This window comes from Sinocyclocheilus grahami, unplaced genomic scaffold (assembly GCF_001515645.1).
Source record: "Sinocyclocheilus grahami isolate Dianchi unplaced genomic scaffold, SAMN03320097.WGS_v1.1 scaffold185.1, whole genome shotgun sequence".
Lineage (NCBI taxonomy): Eukaryota > Metazoa > Chordata > Actinopteri > Cypriniformes > Cyprinidae > Sinocyclocheilus > Sinocyclocheilus grahami.
In genome coordinates this window covers 752976-774875 of record NW_015505364.1, presented here as the reverse complement: position 1 = coordinate 774875, position 21900 = coordinate 752976, and the positions used below count along the sequence as shown (strand labels likewise).

At 38.8% G+C, this 21900-nt stretch overlaps 1 protein-coding gene across 2 annotated transcripts in view; it reads left to right on the top strand.

Moving 5' to 3' along the window:
* Positions 1-8283: 8283 nt before the first annotated feature.
* The window catches only part of grid2 (glutamate receptor, ionotropic, delta 2), a 418885-nt gene continuing 405268 nt past the window's right edge, over positions 8284-21900 (top strand). For both annotated transcript variants that reach the window (XR_001610173.1, XM_016284580.1), the window contains exon 1: positions 8284-8984. Coding sequence is in view for 1 of the 2 variants with exons in the window: in XM_016284580.1 (XP_016140066.1) it covers positions 8897-8984 (88 nt within the window). In the remaining variant the exon portion in view is untranslated. The remainder of the gene's footprint in view (positions 8985-21900) is intronic.

Genomic DNA, 21900 nt, shown 5'->3' with positions numbered 1-21900 from the left:
CTGGCATGCTGAGCCATTCTTGGAAGCAAGAAGAGACAAATTTGCCAGCTTACTTTTCCCACAGGGTGTTGCTTTCTCTCCAACAACTGTGGAATGAAACAAAGCAGTGGGAGATGAGCGAGAGCAGCCCACACAGCTCCTGGGTGTTAAAGGCAGTGCCGTTTATTTCTACTGTATGTTACCATGGTTGGCGAGCAGCTTTTCAATCATTATTAGCATCATCTGCTATGACACATCATGTGGCTTGTTGATCAAACGACGTCTTTTTCTTCCCTTTTCTCAGTAACCTCTGCTGATCTACGATCCCTAAATCACTCCATGTTCCAATAGCTCTCTGCACAAACTCATCCAAAACAAATGGAGGGTGCCGGTAATGACAGATAAATGTGGGTATTATTCCTTTCCTTCCTGGATGAGGCAAAGAGAGCAACTGAAGCTTCTTGTTATCGTCAGCTTCTTCCTCTAACAGGAATTCAGTGATTTTCATGGGGGGCACGGCATGTAATATCGACTTGCTTTGATAACGTGCTTCTTAAATTGGAAATGACCCAGGGATATAAGAAATAATCAGACATGTAGCACTGGCACAGCCGCCCCTGTTCCGTCATGGGAGGACAGTGGAGACTTGGGGCTCATTTGCTCTCAGCGATTATCAGCAGGTTTCTCATAGCGAGCAAGAGAGTCAAATGACTCTCATTCTCTCTATCTGTCTTTCACTCCCTCCCCGATGTGCAGCCGCTGTTTTTTTCCCCCATTCACCCCCATTAATTTACTTTGTGTTTATCAATTTTGCGGTCCAGGGCCTTGTCAGGCTGAGATGCTAAAGCATTCTCATATCAGATAACAGCACAGGCGAAGCACACTGAGCGGTGATTTCAATAACTCAGAAAGTATGAGCGTACTTATGCATAGAGGTGCATGTTGGGATACATTCGTGAGTTGTTTTCCCACCCGTGGCGCCACATTAATTTGCATCTTCCATCAGCACCATGCTTCAGCTGTGAATATGCCTTTCTTGGTTTTGCTCAAAATGAGGACTCATCAAACCAGTGCCTGCAGCAACACCAACACAGTGAGTCGGCAACCTCCTTAACACCTGCAAAGCTGTATTACATATTTCCCCAAACTGCAGATCTGCAGGGCACTGTGGTGTTGTTGCGAGAGATTTGGGTCAATGGATCAATTTAGGCAATTTTATAAAATTTCAGACTAAAATGGCAGCAAATTTTAGTCAGGGAAAATAACTTTTAGTTGACAAAGTGCAAAATCAAACCAAATGTCCAAACATATATTAAATATGTACAAATATTAAACAATATTTGAAATATATGATAACTCCACTCTGAAATAACATTACATTGAATACATTATAATACTATATTGTACATTTTTAATTCATTAGATATTCATTGTTTTTGTTTTAGTGTGTTCTTGCGCAATATCTTTCTGAATAGAATGTAACTTTTTATGTGTTCACTCATTCATTCAAGCCATTTTGTGCAAATGTACACTATTATTCAAAAGTTTGGGGTCAGTGGGTGTTTTTATTTTTTAATTAATTATTTGATTAATAAGAAATTAATACTTTTATTTAGCAAGAATACATTAAACTGACTAAAAAAAGCTGTCAGTAAAGACATTTATAATGTTGAAAAAGATTTCTATAAAGATTTCTATAATGTTACAAAAGATTTTCTATTCATCAAATAATCCTGGGAAAAAAATGTTAAGCAGTACAACCATTTTCAACACTGATAATAATAATAAGAAATATGAGCAGCAAATCAGCATATTAGAATGATTTCTGAAGCATCATCTGACACTGAAGACTGTAATGGATGCTGAATATTCAGCTTTGCCATCAACAGTAATAAATTACATTTGAAAATATAATAAAATACAAAGCAGTAATTTTAAATTGTATTACTATTTCACAATATTACTGTTTATCGATAAATGCAGCTTTGGTGAGCATAAAATACATCTTTCAAAAACATTAAAAATTCTTACTGAGCCCAAAGTTTTGAACAATAGTTTGTTTAATATTAATATAATGTAATATTATGTTTATTTTGAGTATCTATCTTATTGATCTCATATGTACAGTATAGGATGCATACTGGGTCAATTAATTAACTAGCTAGCAAAGCTCCTCAGTTCACCATGTTCGTTCACTGTTCAGCTCATGTAGCTCAAGCGATGCAATTCCTGATATGATTGACTATGATTTGATTATTTGAAAATCAATTTCTTATATATATAAAACATTGTAAGTACAGTCTTGTTTTTTCCCCACCATTTTCATCAGCGCTATTTGTGCAGCACAGTTGCTCTCAGGTGCCATGCGGTTGCTCTAGTTTCCAGAGAGGCATTAATGGCAGAGAGCACCTGTGCATTTTGGTGATAGTGATGACCCGTGGACTCTTATGTTTGCTTGTAATCTACATCGCTGCGATATTACAAAGCAAATGGCATCACGCTGGTGCCCACCTGCTTCAATTAAGTCCCTACTGCTAATAATTCCCCAGAGAGGTCCCTCTGCCTCTTCTCCTAAACTTGTTTCCTCCAGTATCCTTGCAAACAAAACTAACTCTCTCACCCTCTCTTCCAGCCTCACGGCAGCAGAGAACTTCCAGGAGTTTGGTGAATCTGTCCTCTTTCTTCTTTGCCACACTCACAGTTACCAGAGGCCTTCTGGAAGCCTGGAGACTCCAAACTCTTTCTTCCCATTTCAGGCCCCTTTCTCTCTTTCTTGCTCTGCTGTCTCACTGCAATCCTCTGTGGACATTTTGTCCATTCAAATGGCTCTTATCAACTCTCGAGTACTCAGTATTTCAATCCATCCACCCCCAGACAGTTCACTTCATTTCAACTCACTTTTTTCTATGTTTTCAGGGTCAGTCAGCCAGAAAACCAATTATTCATCCTCCCTTTATCACCTGAATGAAAGAGAGAGGGGTTAAGGCCTGCAGTGATACTATAGTCTCACTTCAGCAACCCTAGAGTCCTCTTTGGTAACGCAGCATTAGACCTAACCTCCTGCAATGGCCCATTACCATAGAATCGCTGTACCGCTTACTGTCTTTATCTTGTTGAAGAGCCTAAATAAATTATCATTGCATTTGCGTCTTTATCCCTCAAAAACTGCTGCAAATTCGGGATACGTGAATGTGTGACCCAATTTCTCCAAGTACTCTGTCACCCTGCTGAAGGGGAGGGTGAAATGGTTTGACCGTGAGAGACACAATTCACAAACAAATTTGGAGAAAACAGCTCAGCAAAAACACCTGCCTCAGCTCCAAGATCACAGGAGGATTGATGGATTTATACATTCAGAGGAGGAATAGTCAATTATTCTCACGGGTGAAATGGAAATTGGACTTTGTGACTTTCCCTCTCTCCCGCATCTCTGACATGAAAGGAAATATCCATCTTTTGCTTGTTGCTAGTTTGATAGTGTAGTTTCTTCTGGGTTTTCAGAGTCTCGCCAGCTCGATTATGCTGGGAATCCGCAACAGACGTGCGAGATTAGTTGCTTTTTCCGCACTGAGTCGGAGCCTAACTCCAGGCAGCTCGCACAAGGACCGGAGACGTCCATGTGCAAGGTGTTCCATTAATCATACAACACAAACTCCACTTAAGGGCAGTGTCAAGGAGGTGGATTGCGTCTGTTGGCCCCCTTTGGCCCGACGGTTGGCGGACCCCATGGGGGAGACGAGTCTGTCACAAAGGGGGCACGTTGTGTCCTAGCTCAGCACTTAAACACACTTCTTGGTGCCCTTGAAAAATGAAAGCCAACTTTGTGACAGGAAACTTTTGGTTTAATGAATGGTGGAAAGAGAACATTTCAGAGCTTAGATTAATTCTGCACTTGAGGAGACTAAAACCAGTGCCGTTGTTTCTACTGAAACAAACGTCTTTGGTCTTGTGTTAGAGGCCATAACTTATCATTGGCTTGCGCAGATTATTTTCTTGACCTGAAGGATGTGTTCCTGCTCGTGTGGGGTGGGGGAAGAATAGACAGACACCAAAGCTGCCACGGCATTGTGTGATTGGGGTCTTTCTCTCTTGTTCTCTGAGGACAGAGAGTGATTGATCTAAAGAGTGTTGCAAGGTGTTCCATTAATCATACAACACAAACTCCACTGAAGGGCAGTGCCAAGGAGGTGGATTGCGTCTGTTGGCCCCCTTTGGCCCGACGGTTGGCGAACCCCATGGGGGAGACGAGTCTGTCACAAAGGGGGCACGTTGTGTCCTAGCTCAGCACTTAAACACACTTCTTGGTGCCCTTGAAAAATGAAAGCCAACTTTGTGACAGGAAACTTTTGGTTTAATGAATGGTGGAAAGAGAACATTTCAGAGCTTAGATTAATTCTGCACTTGAGGAGACTAAAACCAGTGCCGTTGTTTCTACTGAAACAAACGTCTTTGGTCTTGTGTTAGAGGCCATAACTTATCATTGGCTTGCGCAGATTATTTTCTTGACCTGAAGGATGTGTTCCTGCTCGTGTGGGGTGGGGGAAGAATAGACAGACACCAAAGCTGCCACGGCATTGTGTGATTGGGGTCTTTCTCTCTTGTTCTCTGAGGACAGAGAGTGATTGATCTAAAGAGTGTCTGAGTCCTGGTGCGGCAACTGTAAATAACCTGAAACTCATCTTTTCTCTCCACCTATGTATTGACCCAAACACTGCACAAAATCGAGCACTGCAACACCGTCCCTTTATGGAAATACACAGTTCCTGTATGAGCAGACCTGTCAATATTTAAGTAATGACATTATAATCTAAAATATGACCTCTCTTCTTGTGGGGCAAGTCAATTACGAGGGAGTCATATCTATTTGAATGGCATGCTTTTATGTTTGGAGCAATCCTACTTTTTTTTTTTCAAATCAACAAATCAAAGTGTTGCATCCTGAAAGTCTCATTACTTTCCTATTCCCCAGCAAATCTTCAGTTACTTCAAAGCCTTCTTTTATAGAAGTAAAACGTCAGGCAGCTCAAATAGAAGGGAGTCCTCTGCTGTTTGTCAAGAGGTACTGCTTTGCCACCTATGAGTTTTCTCTTGCACATAAGACAGCCACAGTTAGTCAGCTATACAGTTCAGTGTCCGTTATCACTTTAAATAAATGGATATTTGATTCAGAAAATGCAGGTCTTTGCCAAAGCGTTGACTTTAACATGCTACACCATCTAAACTGACTTCCTGGAATTCAGCACCATCATAAAGTGAACAGCTCCCTGAGTCGTGTGTAGCAGATCAGCACTCTCTTTCAGCAGCACTCCCCTCGTCCAGTGGACAGCTCCTTTAACACAATGAGTGAATAGACTCTTATTTATAGAGCACAGCTACTTTATGATATATTTTGAAACACTTGTCATTGTAGTCCAGCAAAGACCAGGCTCTGGCTTGCAGGTTTTGTCAATGGAATCACATTTTCTGGAGGGAGCAGATAGCAGAAAATTGATCCACCAACTTTTATGCCCAGGCAGCAAATTACACATACCAGCCACAAATCATAAAGCTATTTCGCTCCATTTATGAGCAGTTAATGCCATTTAGTAATGGGAGCAAATTTCAGCCAAGTGTGCAGAAAAAAAGTTGCAATTGTGTGTTTTATTTCTTGGCCTTTATTTGAGCCAGTGATCAGCTATAAAGCGGCCCGACGGCTCGCAGGGTTTCGCTCACAGGTGGTGCTATAAATAATGCATGGACTGTAACATATAGAAGTTGAAGTGCTCTCTCTTCATTCTGACACAGTGGCTTTTGAAACTGATTTTTATGCAGTCTGTCAAACTTGAAGGACCCAACTTAATGTTACAATAATCTGTTTCTAAATTAGTATTCATAGTGTGCTCTAGCCAGCTCTGTCTGGGTTTCAGTTCAAATATTAATTTCTGTTACACTTATTATGAATGGCAAAGTAAATCTACTGACTTAAAAACTTGCTTTTGTAATAGCTATTGCCACAAAGCAAGTGTTTATAGAAACTATTATATTTAATAATCTCCTAAATTTACCACCTTCCCACCTTATTCGCCTGCGCTGTTGTTTACATCTATTTCGGAAGTCCCCCTAGCCTTGCGATATTTTAGAGTTAAAAGGTGTTTTATTATTAATGAAACTTTGGAAACTTCTCTTTGGAAAGTCTCTTCTCTTTCGCACAAATCTAAAAATGAACCCTCTGATGCCAGAAGACCTATACATATTTTGGTGAGGATATCAGGACAGCTGCTGTTGCCAAAACAAGCCCCATAACATCTTCTAAAGCGCCCCACATCTGACTTTCAACCCCAACTTTACTCAGTCAATTTCAGGCCGTGACATTGTGAGCAGATAACCCTGTGCCCATTCTGTTTGCTTGCTAATACATAATTCATTTTCAGAAAACACTGTGTTGGTGAGCTATGAATGGCTGCGTGATTTGTGTTTGAGAAATGAGCCCAGGTGGAAAGTCTAAAAGAATGGAAATTTGGGGTTTTTGCATAAAAGAAGAGTTGATGGAGTGCTGCATCTGTTTTCAGTAGGGGTGACAATGTAGCCTTCATGTGACCATTTTTATTCCCATGCAGTTTACATGGCATCCATTTAAGTGGCTTATCAATATTTATACATGTCTAGAGCTAAAAGAAGAGAGGACGGGGAGTCAAAGGTGAATCGAAACCCATCAAGTAGAATCCCACATGCCTTTACATGCATCTCTAATAGACAGCTTTGGTGGCTTAGTAGGAATTAAGTAAATGGCATATCAAGTGGCTGACTGCTTGTATCTGTTGTGCAGTTTTAGACTGAAGCCTTGCTATTATTAACCTCTGTACTGTTCTTCTGGGATACATTGATATTCTGTTCCTCCCATTTTGTCACACGCCTGATCCAATCTCTATGTTTAATGAGCCATTGCTCTCGCTCTCTGGATTTGATCTAAGCGTACAGACAACGGCTATGTGTTCCTGACTCCCATAATCCTTTGGGTTCCCTGGGTCACACCAAAATCAACAATGTCATTGAATGGTTAAACAGGTCATTCGAGTCAAACTACACAAAGTTATCATTTTTTTAGGTCGCAAGTTGTGACGGAATGACAAAATGTCAAACCTTGCCTGATAAAACAATCTTTTAAGATGTTGACTTTGCATTAGGCAGCATTGTTTATCAACTCTCAGTGTGATCTTTGCTTTATCTTCAGGACTGCAAGCTCATGGAAGTCTCTTTGAGGTAGAACAGTCGGCACATGACCTGAAGGTCATGGATAAATAAACAAGAGGATTTAAGGTGGCGAGTACAAGTACAAACTGAACTCTGAACTACTTTGTTTTATCTTGCGAAGTGGAGACGGCCCATGACACAGTGCTATTAAGCAGACACAAATTATCCCAGTGGAGCAGGAAGCGTTTGATGGATATGGAGGGTAGTCTTTATACTTCTGTGCTCAATGAGCAGTGCAAATCCAGTTTGTGACTGTCATCAGGGGCGATTCTAGGATTTTAGCTTTTGGGGGGCCCAACCACGTATCCAAATATGAGCTGCTGTGGCTCAGAGGAATAAGAGTGAGAGGTTGTACATTTGAATCTCGCTTGACTAAGAATGTTGAATGTAACAAATGTTTTAGGTACTGACAAGGATTTCATTGTGAAACTTCAGCCACTGTTTTCAACACGCATGAAAAGATCACAAAGGGTGGTGATAGTTGTTTATAGCGGTTTCGTCAGATGCTATTTCTTTAGTGAGCATCAGTGTTTCCTTCATTCAACAATGAACAGCGCATGATGTCTCAATTTATTTATTTGTTTATTTTTTACAAAACAGGGTGAAATTTATATGACACAAATACAGTCAGGATCACTTTAGTGATTTAATAAAGCTAATACCAAAAAAATCTAATTGGCATTCTAAATCTTCTAAATATATACTAAATCTCTGTCCTATTTTTTGTCTGGAGCCCTGTTACATAATCATAGATTTTAAGGGGGGGGGGGCTTACATATTAATTTCCAAGGACTGAGATGAATTTGAGGTCTAGAAATCTAATCAAAACTATTATTAGAACATTATTACCAAAAAAAAAAAACCTTCAGGCACAACTAACATACCATTATCAGTAACGTACTAAACAAAAAAAAAGTTCATTTTAGAAAACCGGTGGTTGCAGACTAAATGATTGGCAGTTGCTGGACAAGGGAGGAGCCACAGTCTCACAGATGAGTCCTCTCCATTATCATAAACTACCTCCGCCCACCCCACTGTGGAGATCTCTCGCTCGCTCGCTCTCTCCCCACGTCTCTCTTTCCTCTGTTAATTCAGTTCTGGACAGCGCCGGGTACTGATGCTGCTGCCCGTGTAGTCGCATCTATCCTGGGGGCCTCCTCCCACTCATCACAGCTCGAGAATCCGCATGTAGAGCCGCTCGGTCTTTGTCGCAGAACAGTCTCCGCAGTACTGCATCGGAATAAGTGCTCAGTGCAAAAATCCTCAACTGTATTCGTGGCTGTGAGTGTGAGTGTGGCGCTTTTCTGCATCAGCGCAAAGGAAGTTCTGTTCAGTCGTGTGGTGGTTGATGCTGTGAGATGCGTCGTGTTTAGCGCACGGAACCCCGATTTATTCGCCTAGACGGGAGAATAGAAAACCCAGCAGTGTATGGGACTCATTTTAACTTTGTCTGGTATTGATTCGGATTTGCTTGGAGATCTTGAGCATCAGGATGTTTTGACGGGCGCTCTCCAAACGGGTTACTGAAGATTTCGCCTCCAGCAGAAGCGCATCCGAGGCAACAAAAAAACCCCATTGGCTGACAGTTTGAAAGGAGGACAAGCAGCCTTTCTGCACAGGATTTAAAACTACCGTCGCTTCGGCATCTTTCTGAACCTAAAGAGGATAGATTTTAACAGAGGGAGAGATGAAAGTTTTCCCGGCAGTATTGTTTCTGATCACATTTTGGAGCCTGGAGTGGGAGCCTGTGCTTCCCGATTCAATTATTCACATTGGTAAGTTCAGATTCCTCAGTACACTTGTTTCCGCGTAGAGAAGATCTGTGCATTGTCGAGCAAATTCGTTAAGAAATTGCGGCCCAGTTAACGTACATTTATCGAGTTCCGCGTCGAAGTGGACCTCTCCACATACATGCCAGTAATATCAGGTTAGAGAGACGATCATCTCCATCTGTCCTCATCAATGCGTCCATTATGTAGTCTATACGGTGGGTGAGAACAGGTGGTTTGACTGGAAGCGGTTCCTCGCGACGCCGCATTGTATGCACGCCACGTTATGACATCGTTTAAAAAAACAGACACACACACAAACTTGGATTTTCGAAGATCAAGAGTGTTGGTAATACTCTTTGTAATAGGACTGAGCGAACGCGCACGTGCGCGTGCATGCTTTAGCGATGGGTACGAGGATTGGCACTGCGCGCGAGATCGGATAGGGTCCAAGAGGGGTCTTAAATCACAGCTGTAAAAGAGAGGGTTCCTTCGAGGGGCCGCTGTGTGGAGGTGGAGACCAGGGTGCTGGGGATTTGGCAGGAGTCAATCTGGCGTGGGAGCATCCGCGTGTTTAATTTAATTAAGGCTTGATGCACTAAACAAATAAATATTGTAGCGCATGTGTTTCTGGCTGTAGGTGACGTGTGCATGCCTGAAAGTTAAATAAGTCACGCTTTATGCAGGCAGCAATAAATCATCCCCAAATGAGCCATTTACATATGATTCTCAAGAGTGTAAATGGCCGATGTCTGTGAAATTATGTGGCTAACATTATGAGTTTGAGTGCACCAGTGTGTGGGGGGAAATATATATATATATATATATATATATATATATATATATATATATACACACACACACACACACACACACAAGTACGTCGTTTTACAGTAAAATTGTTGGTTTATAATTTGTGGATGGGGTTCGTTTATTTACAAAAGTTAGTTTCTTTCTGCATTCTGTTATTTAGTTAATGTTATGCCTTTGTTTTAGTATTATTTGTATTTGTATGAGTAGCACTGTGCTCTGTTTGTTGATTGGACACAGTTGATGGAGAGGTCAGTTGTGAGGATCTTTTAGTCAGCACGTGACCTTCCATTGTACCACCTGTGTGCCATTGTAATCGTAGCAAACATTTTAAGAGCTCAAATAGGTTGATATGCTAAACTGATATCATTTAATGACATACATGCTGTTATTAAGACATGTAACCTATTCACTAAAAAACACATTGTAATACGAGTAACTGTATTTTTATTTATCTAGTATTATTAGCCTATTAACGGCAGATTTTTATAACGGCAAAGCTGCCAATTTGTACAATTGTTATTATTTTCTTTGTATTTTCTTTGTAAACATAATCCGGTGCATAAGCAATCTACCATAGCAAACAGGTGGTCTACAAGACATTCAGGATATGTCATCTCAATCCAGAATTGCTTTTCGCCACATATGGTTCTTTGCACAGGCCTCTGGGAAACGATAGGTAGCCTACTATTAAAAGCATACAGAAGAAAATGAATATACTTTCATGCCTTCTCTTATACACCGTACAATTCTTGTGCGTGTTTCAGAGGGACTTGCATTGAGAATAGACAGTTTTGCCTGTCATTAGTAATCCCCTCCTAATCTGTTCTCTGTAATAGCTTCGTGAAAACGTGACGTCATTTGAATGCGAAATCGGCATCGTTTCTGTTCGGCGAGACGACTGATGAAGGCATTTTATCACACGCGCTTTGCTTGATTGCAGAGGAGCCTTCTAATGATGCGCACACCAAGAGAAGTATCTCGCGCGCCGTGCGCTGCATCGCAATGCTGCAGCTCCTTTAGGAGCCCATTGAGAAAGTCACAGTGATTTATGTGTGTGGAAAGCCCAGAGTGTCCAGCAGTATGCGGGTGCACCTCCAAATGCGCCCTTTGGTACCGACCAAGAAGTGCCAGGAGACGGCATAGACCAGCTTTGAAGTTGGTTCCAGCATAGAGATTGATGATTAGCTAATTATCAAAACATTAGTACATTAGTATGGTTTGCTTTGGTCCTTGAGGAATTTTTAACAAGGTTCCTATCTCGCCACCTAGTGGCTGCGATGCTCTCCCCAAACTTGTACTGTTGGGGTATTCAAAGTTTTTCAGGTTAAGATGCCTTGGTAGATCGTGAAAGCCATTACTACATATATTTTTAAATTAATAAATCATGTCAATTATTGTGTAATCTCAATTTTCTTGTGAAGTAAAATGAAAATTATATGTATAATACATTTAAAAATGTAACCATATATATATATATATATATATATATATATATATTTAAACTTTACAAAAATAAAATTTTAATTGTCAAACAGTAATTGGCAGACCCCCTGCCGCATCACCTGCAGACCCCCTGTTGTAGACCCCTGTTCTACTTTGCTCTTTGCACATCAGAATGCTTTTTGAAGGATATTTGCTTCATTTTGTGTTTCAGCCGTGTAGTGATGCCTTCAATATATGGCATGTAATATAATTTTTTATCCTCAGATGCACATTTTCAGATGTCTAATTGGTTGGGAGCTCAGTATACATCTTGCAGTACTGGTTTCATTCGAAATGAAGTCTACTCACCACCATCTATGTTCATAACAGATGTAGAGTGAGGACTAGATTGTGTCTGCGACAGTATTAATGGTGTGGATCGCCTTCATTCTCATGAAGATTTGTCATATTGAGAGCACGTCTGGGGCTCTTAGGGGATATCACAATACTCTCCACTGACAGAATGTGTTTTCGGTCTGGCTGAAGCTTCTTTGTAATGTAGGTTGCGTGTGTGACATTTATTGCGCAACTGAAGAGAATAGACGAAGAGAATATCAAAGCTGGTCAGGGAATCAAATCATTATCCCTTTCCTCTGCATAGTCATGGTTAGTTACATGTTAAACTCTAAAGCCAGAGGAAATTGTAGAATATAATCCTGAGTGTTGCATAGCAGGTGGGACAGATGGGTAGTGCTATTTTGTTGGTCTATTTCTGGACCAAACTGCTATGGACCCCATCCCAAGAACATGGTGATAATGAGATGTGCTAGCATGGAGAATATCCTTCATAGCGATGCTTAAGCTCTCTCTCTCTCGCTCTCTGTCCTTATTTGTAGTCCTACAATATAAAATAGAGGCAATGAGGAGTGATGCTTGTAAAGGTCTTGTAATTACAAGCAGTGCATTGAGATGTGTTTGTTTTGATTGGATGGCTGTATTGTGCCCGCTCAGGTGTTGGAACAGATAATGAAAAGTTGAAATGCTAGAAATAGAAAGCTTTTCTGAAGATGATTAGGCGATTAGTTTTAGGCTGGGGTTATTATTGTGGTATTAGCAGAATAATTCCTTATGCTATAGTGGAAATGTTCTCAATTAACTGGCACATTGTGCAACATTCTGAGTTGTTGAGAGAGTTGAGATAGGTGTTGTAAGAAGCATAATATCTGTAATTGGTGTCTCCTTAAGATGTGCATACGTTTATGTGGGCACAGAAATGCACCTTTTATTCACATTGGACTCAAGAAGTTTCATTATTTTATGTAAGGGCATGAGTAATTAAGCTGACATGACCCTACTTTCGTTTCTTTCAATTGATGAAAGGAGTAATTGTATTGAAAGGCCAGCGAAAGTGTAACAAAATAAAGGCTGTCCTCTAGGGGTGCCGCTTGCAACATTTGCATTTCTTACTCTGGAATTTGTCCCAGACCCATTAGAGAACTCTTGATCTTTTACACTTCTAAATCACTAATCTGTGGTTTTTAATTTGGATGTTTGAATGGATTCTGGGTAATGATATTGGTTTTTTTCAGTTTCCTTCTCATAGTTTTTAACTTAATTGTCCGTTATCTCAAAGATGTGATGTCACGTGCATCATGGACAAAAATGTAAAAAAAATAAATAAATAAGAAAAAGGAAAAAAAAAATTATTTGAAAGAACTAATATGAATAACTATAAGAACTTCTTTATTGTTTATAATTTTCATCTTTAAAAATGTACTGTATGTGTATACACACACACACACACACACACACTACTGTTAAAAATTGAGGCCTGTAAGACTAAAAAATGCTATTAAAAGAAGTATGTTATGCACATCGCATTTATTTGATCAAAAATACAGTAAAAACAGCAATATTGTGAAATATTATTTATTACCTTTTAAAATTTTCAGATTTTTATTATATAATTTATTTCTATGATGATAAAACTGATTTATTTTAGCAGCCATTACGCCAGTCTTCAGTGTCACACGATCTTTCAGAAATCATTCTTATATGCTGATTTGGTGCTCAAGAAACATTTCTATTATCAATGTAACATATTAAATGTTTTTCAAGATTTTCTGATTAATAAAAACAGCATGTATTTGAAAGCTTTTGTAACATTAAATAATTTTACTGTCACTTTTGATCAATTCATTTCTTTAAAAAAATCTTACTGACCCTTCTCTTTCCACTTGCCTTCCTTTGTGTGAATGGAAATAAACCAGGAGTCTTTAAATCCCCAAACATAATAATGTTAAACTTATTTCATTAAGGATGTTTGATGAACTTTATTTACAGTTCATGTGTGTGTGTGTTTGTTCTTATAAGATTTTTTGCATGCAGTTCTCATAAGATTAGAAAAAGTCATGAAGGATAAACCTGATGTTCAGTGTATTTTTGAAACTTGAGGGTTAATGGGGAGTTATTATGTTAGCAGAACACATGAGGAGAAAGTTTGCTTGAATGCATCTGTCTTTGTGTGCTCTTGTTTGTTTCAATCTTCCACATTACTTTGAAGTTTTGGGAGGATCTACCCGCTGTCATGAAATTTTGAGAACATGAGGGACGTGTTTTTCCTCTTTTGTCTCATTGAATTCATGACACCAAGACTTGAGTGATTTCCTGTGTGTTTAGCACACAGGCTCCCAGTCGATTGCAATGCGGCGCTACGCTGAACATGTCAGTCAAGCCTTGCTTTGGGCGTTATGGTTTGGTACAGTGTTGCAATTACAATACATGCGCTTGAAAAGAGTGTTTCACCTTACTAACGCTACTCATTCATCCATAATATCCCCATGCAAATGCGAGGCTTGTATTGTAATAACGTCAGCTGAACACAAAAACAACAAAAAAGTATGGGTGGTTCCTGACTAACAAATGCTGTTACTCGTTTCATCTTTTGTAAGATTTATAAAACTCTTTGAATCTGTGCAGATAAAGTGAGACGTCAGTCTTCCAGTAAACAAGCATACTGTAATACCATGTAGCCACCTTTCAAGCACCGCTCTAAAGGGAGCGAGTCCCCTTTGAGAACGTGTGTCTCTGATCATTGCTCACACTTGCACAGGGAGCCTTGGGCCTCCTCCTTTGACTTTCCTCTCTCTGTAGTTTTCTATTCCTCTCTTTCTTCTCACCTGCTCGCTTGGTCCCCTTCAATAGCTTTCTGCTCTCATCTGCTTCGAAAGCACACAAGTTAGGTTTTGGGGTTGCATTCCTAATGCAGTCAGTTCCCTGTAGGGGGCAGTAGTGAAGCTGGATGTGTTAAATACAGTGCTGTGATATGCTTGTTTATCGCATTGTGAATCACAGTCTTTTGCAGGGAGCCAGTTGCTGATGAAGAAAGCTCTCCATCTGTACTGCAGAGAATATATTTGATTTTATTGGTTTATCATGACAAACTTTCTCATTTTATCTTTCTCTATCCGTCTCTCTCTCGTGTGATTTAATTGGTGCACTTCTCCTTGTGCAAAAGAGAGGATGTCTTCTCAGTTGCATAGAATGGTTTTGCCTTTTTTCTTAGAAGCCTGTTTTTGCCTCACTGTAAACAAAAAAGGCAACTATCATATGGATTTTAAAGAAATAGTCACATGGTGAGATATAAAGTCGTAATTATTAGAATAAAAAGTCACAATTATGAGAAATTGTCACAATTATGTGATATGAATCTGTGCGGAATGAAGTCTCAGTCACAGTTATAATAAATAAAGTCGTAATTATGGGAAATGATCGCATTTGTGTTATATAAAAATGCAATTGAGATAAATTCTCAATTGTGAGATATAAAGTACTAATTATTAACATAAAGTCACAGTTAAGAGAAATGGACATAATTGTGAGATATAAAAATGTCATTCTGAGGTGTAAAGTGCCAATTGTAGGACAATGTCCTAATTATTAGAAATAGTCGCAATTCTGAAAAATGAGCACAATTGTGAGAGATAGAAATTTAATTGTGAAGTATAATGTGTTACTTTGTAATGCATAAAAAATGCAATTATGAGGTGTAAAGTTAAAATTGTGAGACAAAGTTCTAATTATTTGAAATAAATGGTTACAATTATGAGGGGAAAAAATGCAATTGTGAGTAATAAAGTCACAGTTATAGGAAATAAAGTCACAGTTATGAGAAATAGTTGTATTTATTAGAAATGTTCACAACTTCACTAAAAATTGTGAAGTATAAAGTCATAATTATGAGAAATAAAGTAGCAATTATTAGAAATAAAGTAGCAATTGTGATATTTACAGATGCAGTTGTGAGGTACAAAGTCTCAATTGTGAAATATAAAGTCACAATTACAAGAAATGTTATGAATTATGCTGCTATACTTATGCATATGCCTTATTCAATTATTGTAAATCTTAAAAAGTTAATCTTTAAATCCTCTTTGGAAAAAGCCTGCTCTAAATCATATGGATATTGTTGTTTAGTCTCACTAATTCCTCAGATTTTTCCTGACCCTGAAATGAGGCATGCCTTTGTTCTCCGTAGAAGTCAGTTCCCTACTTATGCCACTGTAGACCCTTGCCTCATTATTTTTGAGACCTCTGCTTAGGTCAATAAAGGTAACAAAATGACAACACTCTCACATAATGCCATTTTAACGATTGGAAACAGTAGCAGCTCCAAGGTAACTGCGTTTAGAGCGGGCCGAATAAGACGGAGAGATGCAATTTAGTTATGAGGATGTGATTGTGTCTTTCCGGTATTAAATCTGGTGTGTTTATCTGAAGCAAACAGGAAATGAAAATCGGGATGTAGAGCAACAACAACAGATAATGGAGTTGTTTAAAAGTGTAGTTGTTTTCTGCAGCGATGTCCTGTGTGTTTCTATAGTACCGAAGGCAGTGAAACCACTGTACATTCATGCTGAGAAAATCGAAGTCAGTTGGACGTTACTTCTAGACACTTCTGCTGGATAACAGGGCTTTGTTCCAATAGGCAAGACTGCATCAGCTTCAAGGCTCAGATCCCAGCCAGGGAAGTGCTGGGCTAAAACACTGATCTCAGGCTCTTGCTAGAGATTCTGCATTTTTACTGCTTTGTAATGTTGCTCTTGGGACAACCTCCATTTCGATTTAATGCACCATGAAAAGAGGATAAACCCTTCCCTTTAGGGTAGGAGAGAGGAGGAAAAGTCATTGTGTTGTATGGGTGGTTACTTTGAGGTTACTGTGTGGTAATATGATTCATCAGACTCAAACTTGGTCCCTAACTGCATCTGCTTTAATGTACTTATTGGCAACTTTAAGCTTCCTGTAACTTGTGTCAAACAGGGTTCCTCATCATCTGCTGGATAAAAGGGTGTATTGGAGGGACGACTATTTGTGAGTGCTTAACACTGGATACGATTTAAGACTGACACTCAAACGCTGACTTTTTGCCAGAATTGGGACTGTATTTGATGCATTACCGATGCAGGATCGATGAATGATTGAATGATTTGCTCCAAAAGAAGTGTTTTAAGAATGCAGAAACATCCAAAATGAGATGTGCTTCTAGTTTTCATTTCAGCTTCTACTCAGTAAAAGCATTCTTCCACACATGATTTTAAAATAACAGCATACTTATGGCACATTTTATTTGATGATTATAGTGTGAGGCAAGAATCCAGCTTTACTTCAGTGTTGAATCAGTTGACATATGAAAGGTAGTACAAACAAAATGCATTTCACGTTAAGTTCGCAAAAACAATCACCAGCGCAACCCACTTAGTCATGCATTGTAGAATACTACTGTGATAATGCTATGTGAGTGTTTACACTGTATACTACTGCCCAAAAATGACTGATTATTTATTAAAAATGTGGTAAAATCAGTAAGATATTACAATTTAAACTAGCAATTAATTCCTGTGATGATAAATCCAAATTTTCAGCAGGCTTTACTCAAGTCTTCCGTCACATGATCCTTCAGAAATCCTTCTAATATGCTGATTTGGTGATCAAGAAACATTTCTTTAATTTCAGTGTTAAAAACTAAGTTGTGCTGCTTAATATTTTGCTGGAAACTGTTAACATTTTCAGGATTCTAATAAATAAAAAAACAAAAAACAAACAAACAAACAAAAATGATGAATAGAACGTTCAAAATAACAGCATTTATTTGAAATTGATTTCAAACTGATCCAAAAACAGTTTTGAACAGTAATGTATATTTGTTGTTTGGGCCAGTGTACCACACATATGCCATTATTTGAGCCAATCTAGCTGTTTTTGCCAAAAAAACACAGTCATATTTACACCACATAAATACAATTTACACTTTCATCTGAAGGGAAATCAACCTTCAGATTGCTTAATCATATTTATCTCTGCATATTAAACAAATAAAAAATGCCTGCTTTCTGTAACTTCCCAACTGTAAGGTGCTATTATCTTTCTGGATCTTTACCTTTAGCAGCTTTCTCACACTTTGACTCTCACCTCAGTGCTTCAGCTCATCTGACTTTCCTCTGTTGCTCTTGCTTTCATTACTTCATAAGCCTTAGCCATTTCCAAATGAGCCCCTCAGTAGTATGGGAGATATCCTCTTTAACCCCTGCTCCCACCCCAGTTTCACAGCTTCAAACGGCTCCTTTGACCTACTCCATCATCCCCTTCTCATCCTCTTGGAGCCTTGAGCGTCACTGTCATTTGCACTGTTTAATGCCGTGTGACCACACAGTCAGGCCATTAGAGCTTTGTCTGGCTAGTTTTGATCTAATATTGATTTCCCATTGGTTTCCTTCATAACTCAATGCATGTTCCTTCATATCTGTTCTTCTTTAACTTTTATGACCTTTGATCTGTGTGGAAATTCAGTGTCTTTAGAGGTTTGTCTTGGCTGGCAACCGACAAACAGTTGTGTTGTGGCTAAGCGCTGCTGTGTTTATGTAATTCACTTATGAAAAGCATTGCTTGTGAAGCGCTCGGACGACGTGGCGTAAGCAACGCCATATGGTCAATGAAGCGTAATGACCTAAATACACTTGCAATATTAATTTGTGTCCATATTGAATATTTTAGCTACTCAGAGATTTTACAACACCACACTTTTTCACCCAAGCTAAAAATGTCTCCAAGTAACTGTGCTGGTAAAAAGGAAAAATATAACGTCCCTACAGAGTTCAGGTCTATAAACCTTTTTTCCCATAGTGTTATAGTCTGATAATTGGCTTGTGCCACCAAACCGGTGCTATTATAAGGGTAATTTAAGAGCTGGGTGGACCAATCTAATGGAAGAGGAAGTGTTAGGAGAGAGGGGTTGAAAATGGGCAAACGGGGACGTAATGACCTATTGCTTGTCTCTTGAAGCGAAATTGGCTGTTTTGTAGATTGTTTGATCTGCTTTGCAGTGGACTGTCAGTCTGTCACACAGCCAGTCCGCTGTGCAGTTTGCCACCATCAACTCAGCTCTCATTTAGCGAGTTTCCCCATTCTGCTCACATTCATGTCATCTGACAGGGAAATTGCTTTTCTTGTTATCGGATATCGCTCTTCACATGAAGCTCGGCATAGACGCTCAAGCTTAAAGAAATAAGCATTTTGAAAAAACTCAGTGTGTTTATCAAAATGGGCTTTGAGATTACACTGGGGATTTTATTATAACTGTATGTTGCAATTATAGTGGCCAGAGGCAAAAAATTTAACATTTTGTGTTATCATTGTACAGTATAAATGATTTTGGGTATCATTTGAGATTACAGCATTCTCTCATGAAACTCAATCTGTGATATTATGGATATGCATACAAATGATTGTGTAAAAGCTGTTCATGAAATATTTTCAAAGCTATTCTTTTGCTAGGACTCATGCCGTTTATATCTGGGGGTCAAGGTTTGGCTGGTTAGCACGGCCTCATTAGCTCCCATTGCCGTAACTATTTTACATCATAGATAGTCATTAATGAAGGTTGTGGGACAGTGAATGCTTTTGTGGTGCCATCAGCCAGTCAGTAATAATTTTCCTGCAGCTCTAGAGTAATTAGACACATGGTATTTACAAGTGATTCTAAGTGTCATTGAGAATAAAAGAGGATGCTAACGGATAGCGTTCTCCAGATTTTGTAGATCTCTTTGTTTTATATCAGCAATAATATACATTTTGAAATCCCCTTTCGGGCTCTGTCTTTACATTTATTTTTAAAGATGAAGCTAGCGATTATGGTAAGGGGTGTTAAATTCCCGACGAGTGCTTGCGGTGTTCGGCCAATCACAATGCACTGGGTCAGCTGGCCAATCAGAGCAGACTGCACTTGTCGGAAGGAGGGACTTTGTAGAAAACGAAGCGTTTGAGAGAAACGGGGCATAGAGGACCTACAATAATGTACCGTATTTGAAAAATAATGTGTTTTTTGAACATTAAAGCATGTCAACATATTCTGTTACACCAAATACACAAAATAATGATCTTTAAAAAAGCATCATATGACCCCTTTAAATATTTGCTCTAACAACTGTTGCACGTCGTGGCCTGCAGGAGGATGTGGGCGTAATGTAATTTCCATATGGAATCGCAAGGGGAAAACAACAGATTGGAGACTGTCACTGTTAGCGGTTGTTGCCCTTTCCAAAGCGTTGGCATTTTCATCGGTCAGTTTGTCCCTTGTTTCCTCTGGTCAGTTCAACTTGTGCTACTTGTGTTTTTCTGTACAGCTGGGAGGACACTGATGTGGTCTGAACTCCCTTGAGAGAGTCTGATCACAGGCTTAAAATTGCTTTAGAGAAATCAAATAAGGCTGCTTCCTCATAGCAAATTGTACCGTTTGCTTCGCTTTTATTGTATAGTCAAAGTTTATGGTCTCACCTCTTCCCACAATGACTCATTGAGTCACTAGCTAATTGGAATTTGAATATAAATTAATTTGCATTAATTGCTGAATGCAGAGGTTTTGACCGAGACTTTAAACAGGGAAACCCATTGGCTGATGCAAAGCCTCGAAATACACTTTTTTTTTTTTTTTTTTTTTTACTGTCTGCATCGTAGAAGTTCCCCTTCCCTTTGCCATGCTCTTTGGCCACCCATCTTTCCACTGATAATTGGATCCTGGAAAAAGCTCAGTGAGAAACTACTTTACATAGCTTCCTAAATCAGAACATGGGATTCCAGTGCGCTTCAATATTGCATTTCAACACTGTGTGAGTGGATGAAATATTCATACCCCCAAAATGACTTTAATATGGGGATCTTTCTAGAAATGTGAGAGTAGAATTTGACCTAATCTGGCATTCATTTCATATCTAATAACATTTCAATGTATCTGTTCATCTAACCGATATCTGAGCTAAAAATGACATACTGTATTTTAATAGTAAAACATTTTTATAGATCTTAACTATATTTAAATATGTCTTTTAATCAGACATGAAAAACATCAGCTAGTTCAAGCTGTGTTGAGAGTAAAAGCACAGGATGCTTTGTTAAGACTGTAGCAGTTGCATGGTAATGCCTCGCAATCCCTTAGTGGAAATGGAAACTTGGAATTTTCTAGTAGTTCTAAGATCAAAAGTTTCCATCGATCCAGTTTTGCACGATACAAATTCTGCTAAATGAATACTGTAGCTGAAATATTATCAAGACACTTGCAGTAGAGCTACTAATTAGCAAATCAAACTAAGCTACAGTGTTGATGCATAGCTAACAAAAAAGAAGCAGCACTACTACCTTAACTACATTTTCATTAGCGTGACAGTAGCTCAGCTTTTCCAATAACAAGCTACCTTATTCAAGAGGCAGCAATGTAGCATGAGAACATGGTATATTGCTACGGTATGTCTCATTGAGTGAACTGAGGCAAACACACTTTTAAAACATCCTCTCTCTCAGACAGCATGTCAAGTTTGAAAGTCTATTTTGCAACACAGGCTCATTTGAACAAAACATGTAAAAAAAGAAACCTTAACAAATGTTTTTGCACATTTAACATTGCTTCTTTTATATTAGTGATGCTAAAGGAGCTTTCTCGAAACAGATAAACGGCAACATATTATTAAATTGTTTGTTGTACATGTTCTCTAAATGAAATGTTCGGTGAGTGATGCTAAAAGTTTAATTCTCTATTGCATTTTAAAATAATGGTTCCACCTACACTTAAATCTCCACAAGCCTAATTGATAGTGTTGACAAAAGCAAACATGAGATACAATAAATAAATAAATTCTGAGGCAACTTTGCCACTTCAGGTTGCTTCTACAAGTCTTTAAGCTCTTTTATTGTGACTTGTGTTCCTCAAGTGCTCTGTAGTGCTGTACCAGGTGAGCTACCCAGCAAGTTTACTACATTAGAAAAGCCATATATTGAGCTGGTTATGTGATGTAAACATCAAAATGTATTAGTTTACAAATCACAGGAGGAAACATGCAAAAATAAGTTTATTCAATTCAATTCAAGTTTATTTGTATAACGCTTTTCACGATACAAATCGTTGCAAAGCAACGTTACAGCAAATTAAGTTTCTACAATATTAATGATAGCTTATCAGTGGTGACTGTCAGTTAATATATTTATGGCAGAAATGTATGGCAAAAGCAATTAAAGGCGTAATCAAACAGACGATGAACACTATTAACAGCAACTATTATATGATGCAATCAAACTTATAGCAAAATGTGGTAGTTAGAACCAGTTTGCGTCAGAGTAACTTGAAGAATGGAAAGGACAA